At 45.0% G+C, this 6,000-nt stretch overlaps 1 protein-coding gene across 1 annotated transcript in view; it reads right to left on the bottom strand.

Moving 5' to 3' along the window:
* Positions 1–1,035: 1,035 nt before the first annotated feature.
* LOC121848074 (ras-related protein Rab-26-like) overlaps positions 1,036–6,000 on the bottom strand; it is a 49,520-nt gene continuing 44,555 nt past the window's right edge. Inside the window, exons 3-4 of the mRNA XM_042342567.1 lie at positions 1,673–1,714; positions 1,036–1,098 (exon numbers count right to left, since the gene is read on the bottom strand). Of these exons, the coding sequence (XP_042198501.1) occupies positions 1,036–1,098; positions 1,673–1,714 (105 nt within the window). The remainder of the gene's footprint in view (positions 1,099–1,672; positions 1,715–6,000) is intronic.

Here is a 6,000-nt window from a genome sequence, read left to right as displayed (position 1 = left end):
GTTCAGCGGGTCACTGAAATTTGTTGAGAAATAACTCGATTTCCAGGAAACATTTATAAGATAATTACACTAACATTTGAAACAGCACGTTTCACATCGTGAGGCTGTTTCAAAGCACTTCACAGAATATACTGTAAAGTGCAGTGATCGTGTTTTCTGAGCAAATTATAAATAGAGCCCCTGAAAATCCACTTTGTCTAAAGCAATGGAGCAATTTTGTTTTAAATTTTAAGACAAAAGCCTTTATAGGCTTGGGTTGAGTTAAAGGTGGTTTGGGCAGTTCTCTGTTTAAATTCTTTGGGCAGTTTTCTGTTAACTGTACAGCGCCTTGGGACGTCCTCCTGACGTGAAAGGCGCTCTATAAATGGAATTTTGTTGTTGTTGTTGTTGTAAATTCCTCGAACAAAGTCAACTGGAAACAAAAAAATAAGCTACGCTACCATTGAACTTCGCAGGATGCCTCATGTGGGTTCAAGACCCAGCATCAGCAAAAATCAAACAGCGTTGTAAAAATCGGTTCCGCTACTTTTGACGTGAAGCATTTTAAAGGTTTAAGAGAGAAAAAACACTCGCATTTTTATAGCTGCTCGAGTTCATGTGTTTGACAGGTTTTTTTCTCAGGAAATTTGGGCAGCTATGGTGCACACAGCAAGACCTCCTCCAAACAGCCATGAGGTGAACGGTCAATTAACCTGGAGGATTGTTGGCCAAGAGAAGTTCCCTGCTATACTCAAGAAGCGTCACAGGATCTTTAACATCCGCTCATGTCTCATCCGAAAGGGCAATGCTTTCCCCAACACTGCCCTGGAGTGTCAGCCTAGTCTACGAGCTCAAGACCCTGAAAAGACTGGAGGCAGCCTTGTGCTCTAGGCTGAAGAGAAGCGGAGATAGATGACATGTCTGCGGATATTGTGCAAAAGATTTTCCTTAAGATCCAGACAGACAGCAGGAGACAGACACCCTCAAGGGAGCCACAGTTAGAGTAAGCCAAGACTTGTGATGTGATCCTCCTGTGAGTAAACACGTTTTGTCAAATTATGTACGTTTCTGAGGAAGAGTTATGTAACCTTTACAATGAGAGTAGATGCAGTTTTCATACTAAGGAACACAACAAGCACTTACATCACAGCTTCCATTTAGGATGCATGTGTTTTACAGAGATAAGAAGCAGACAACAGAGAGAAGGGGAGAGATAATTTAAAGGCTGTTGACCCTAGGCATGATCAAGGGAAACTTTTTTTTAACAACAGAGAGCCAAGGAGCAAGACAAAAGAATTTGGGGCGGAGAAGTTGAGGTTAAGAGAGCGAGGCACAGAGGTTCAAGGCTTAGCCACTAAAATGCTGTAGGTATACTGAAACACATGGAGACCCACTTGATCTGCTTCCACAAGGCTGTTACCCCTCAAAATATCTTGTTTCCTCTCTGGAAATGTGGAATAAGCCCGACAACTGTGAATAGCACTACGGCAATTCTTGGAAGTTTGAGACGATATAGAACCTTTCCAGTTGTTCCTTCCAAGGATCTTTGCGACGAGTCTCTTAATCAAAATTAAAAAGTCAGCCCTTGCTCTCGAGTCTCACGTGGGACTTGGAAACAACGCAAACCCACAAATGATCTCTTGAGATGGGTGTTTGATCACCAGCTCCTCTCGCTGCCAATTGAGACACTCACCTGCAGCTTGACCTTGACCCCATCCAACACCACCACTTTATTCTGTGAGAGAAATGAGACAAAGACAAATATTACTGCACAAAACACATACAAGTAGCAAAATAATAATAATAATCCTTGCATTTGATATAGCGCCTTATTAAATCTTCAAGACAGCTCACAGAGTATATTGCAAAGTGAATTGACTGTATATTTTGTGGGTGAAATGCAGCAGTGACCCACAAACAGTCGTGAATTGAGCAATTAATTTTTTTTTAGGGGATATTACTGCCAATCGACTAATGACCTATTTTTACTGCTATGTAAACAGAGGCGTATGGAGTAAGGAAACGTCCCTAAGGTTTTGCCCTGCCTGGGAATTGAGCCCAGGACCTCTCGCTTATGAGGTGAGCGCGCTAACCACTATGCTATGGGACTCCACAAATCATGAACAAGGGCTCCTCTTCCCCCTCTCACCCCCGGTACTGGGACCAAACTACAAGGGTCAACATATCACACCTCGAGTCATCGAAGTTTGCAATATTTAAGTTAAACACCAGCAAAGATAGTCCATTATTAAACTTTTATACAAAATCTAATCCCAGAACTCTGAGGATAGCAGTGTCAAGGAACTCTGGGGTCTCCAACACAGAGAAAGCAAACCACGGAGTCACATTGCAGTTAAAGAGATGCTTTAGTTTCGAACCTTATTGGGAGCAGAGTGAATATATAAATACATACGGTATAACTGCCTTTCTCGTGTTCAGCCATCTGTAAGATCCTGTAAATAAAATTTTGCTATGGAATATGTTGATATAAGTCTGCAGACAAGCCTGTTGGCCTGTGGTCCCAGTTCTCATCAGCAGTAAAACGTTTGCTGGGAACACTCAGAAACAACTTGGGAGCTGAACTGGCTCCAAGTTGACATGCCTGGCAACGGAATGTCAGAATTGAGCCAGCCCTCTGTGGTGGTCTCTTGAGTCTGGTTCCTGAGCCAGGCGGGTCTGCAGTATACCGGGGCACTACTGATGACAGTACAGCCCAGCCTGGCTCAGCCTAGGGTGGTCCAAGCTGGACAAGCAGCAGAAAAGATTTTCAGGCAGTGCTCTTAATGACAAGCTATGCGGTTTTAGCTGGTTAGACTCCAGCAGTCACCCCAACACACACACTTGCCACGCTCTTGCCTCAGTGCCTAATACTTTCTGGAATTAGATAAGCAGGATGTGTAGCTCCAGGCTGGCCAAAAAAACACTGAAAACCACCCACATGGACTCTGGGTCAGAGCATTCAGGCCATCTTTGCAAGGAGTCCAGCAGCTATTAGCAGCTCTGCAACACAGCCATCCTTCCACACACCATCACTGGAGAATTACACCAAGGTGTCAGATTAGATCAGCTAAAGCCACAAGCCACAAACACAGAGCTCAGCAGAGGCAGACACAATGATCAAACAGCCAGCTACAAGGCTAGAGTAGGGAGTGGGGGTTTGGGGGTGAGGGGGGGTTGAAGGAGAAGAAGAGAACAAACATATTTTATGTTGTCAAAAAAAATTGTCTTCTCTGCCTTGACACCATCTTAGCCAATTTCTTTCAGATGCACAACAGAATTTACCTGCAGGATTGCAAGCCTCCAATCCATAGGCCTATTACTGGTCTATAACCACCTTTCCTGGCAACTTGTCCCAGTTGTTGATTACCCTCTGCATACAACTTTCTGGTTTCTGTCCTGAAATTCCTCTTTACTAAATCAATGTCCTCTTTCTCAACTGTCTTGACATCTTAAAGTATTGACCTGACTTTGCTTTTTCAGGCCTAATTAAAATGTTGTATGCCTGTATGAAGGGAAGAAAGTTTCTCGCAGTGTTCAGGCCAACACTCAAAATAAAATTGGTCACTCACTTCATGGCTGTTTGTGGGACGTTGCTGAGGGCAGACTGGCTGTTGCATTTCACCCACAAAATAGTCAAAACCAATTTGCAGTATTTCCTATGAAGCACTTTGAGACATCTTGATGACTTGATAAGGCGCTACATCAAATGCAAGGATTACTATTATTTACAGTTCATCTGTAGCCTAGTTGGAATGGACTGTTAAGCTAACGACATAACAACTGTAAAACTAGATGCTTTTTCTGAGACGTTACCCTGCGTGGAGGGTGCTATATAAGTGCAAGTTGTTGTTGTTGAAACCAAATTGAATTTAAAGCGAATGTTTCAATTTAAATTCAAGGCTCTTATGGTTGCTGTGTAGGGATGTATCTGATGGGTGAATGACTGCAGGAGGAACTGGGCGAGACTGAGAGCAGCCGATTAAAGCTGATGGCGAATGACAAAGGTCAAGTGGCAATTTATGCTTAGTTTCGAATCCAAGACACTCCATCTTTCAGTCTCAAGAGGAGTCAGAATCGATCGTTAACATCCCCAAGAATAGGCAGATGGGACCTTGGTTTAAAGTCTCGTCCAGCAATGTAACACACGCCCAGCACTGTATTGGAGTATTAGCTGAGACTATGTGAACCCACAACCTTCTCACTCAGAGGTGAGAGCGCTGCCACTGAGCCAGGTTGACACTACATAACAATCTACCATTCCTTGATCTGGAGGAGTCTCTGTAACGTGCATTGCATTGAGCATTAAAGGTATGGAGGAAGGTAAGGAAAAAGCATTAGAAGTTTGGATCTAGGAAAAAGCCAAGGAAGCACCCTACTGGCTGAATGGTTTCCTCATGTTGAGATTACTGTGGGTGTAGCATTTGTAACACAGAATCTCCATCCGAGGTGGTTTTGCTCTTCTGCACAGATGTCTATCCACCAATATCCTCTGGACTTACCACCCTCTCGGTCTTCCTCTGCCCGCCCACCTGGACTCAGGGAACTACATTTCACTGAATACTCTGCTACTGTACATCATCGCTGAATAAACCTTTGTACCTTGAGCAGACACGACATGGCCCATGAACAACGCACAAGGGAATCAATATAATCCGAGGCTTAAGATCAGACACAAGGTACGGCTAATCTCCTTCTGGTATATTTAGAGCAGAATTGCCCTCTAATTCTGCTCTCAAGTGCTGATATTTGTTTCCAAGTGACATTCTGTAAAAACAACTGGACTGCTGCCTTCTGCCTCAGCCTAACTCTTTGTTGCCATAGCAATCCGACATCAGATCACTCTGCATCTATGCTGTTCAGTTCTGGCTGGCTCACAACTCAACTATCTTCCCCCATTCAGTCAACCAGAGGCCACAATAAAGCCACACAACTAAAGAACCTTAAATGTTTCCCCCTTAATCATTTAACACAGTCGTATGTATATTCTAAAAACCATCATCTAATCTCTTCCTCTCAGTTCGTTATTCCGCCCTGAGGAAGGGGGGGGGGGGGGGTGGGGGGGGGGAGAAGAGCAAGGAAACAGAGCAGAGCAGTTACGAGCCTGGAATCTCACTAACCCCACCAGCCTTTTTATCAAGAAGAGGGGAGAACAAAATAATAACAATAATAACCCTTGCATTTGATAGAGCGGCTTATCGCATCACTGAGACATCTCAAAGCGCTTCACAGAATATATTGTGAAGTGGATCGGGAAGAAAATCAAAATTTTGCATTAAACATTAAATGTGTTCTACTGGGGATTCACACAACACAGGAGGAGGATTATTTAGTTTAACTGGGGTTTCTCAGTTGTTCCTTGTTGCCTGGTCCAGACCTGTTGGGTTTGAGGTGTCCAGGGGCTGCCATTCTGTGCCAAACTCCACCCTTTAAGAACCTATGCTCGGCCACTCTCCTACCCTCCCTGCCCTCCCCCCTCTCTGCCCTCGTCCCTTGCACCCTCTGCCCCACCATTGGAGGTCACGCTTTCAGCCACTGCACCCCAAAACTCTGGAACACTCTCCCTCAATCCCTTCACCTTGCCTCTTTCAAATCCTGCCTGAAAACTTTTCTCTTCAAACGTGCTTACGGCCACACACACCCCACCCCAACCCCCACCCCCCACCACCAGCTCGGAGTTAGGCTCCACCACTGTTAAGCACTCTGAGACACTACCCTGAGTGGAGGGCACTATATAAGTCCAAATTGTTATTGTTTGCCCTCCCCCCCTCCTTGCCCTCCCCCCACTCCCTGCCCAATCCCTCCCGTCCTCCGTCCTCCCTGCCCTCCCGCCCCTCCCTGCCCTCCCCATTTCCTCCCCTTCACCCCCACCCCGATCCCAAACCCCTGCTCGGGTCCCACTTCCTAACTGTCCAGGGCCTCAGGACATTCCCCCCGATGTGAAAGGCGCTGTACAAATATAATTTTGTATTGTATTGCTCCAATGACATTGTGAATAACAAATCAATAATATGTTATTTAGCG

The sequence above is a fragment of the Callorhinchus milii genome, unplaced genomic scaffold (genome assembly GCF_018977255.1).
Source record: "Callorhinchus milii isolate IMCB2004 unplaced genomic scaffold, IMCB_Cmil_1.0 Scaffold20, whole genome shotgun sequence".
NCBI lineage: Eukaryota > Metazoa > Chordata > Chondrichthyes > Chimaeriformes > Callorhinchidae > Callorhinchus > Callorhinchus milii.
Note: the sequence above shows the minus strand (reverse complement) of the source record. Positions and strands in the feature narration are given on the sequence as shown.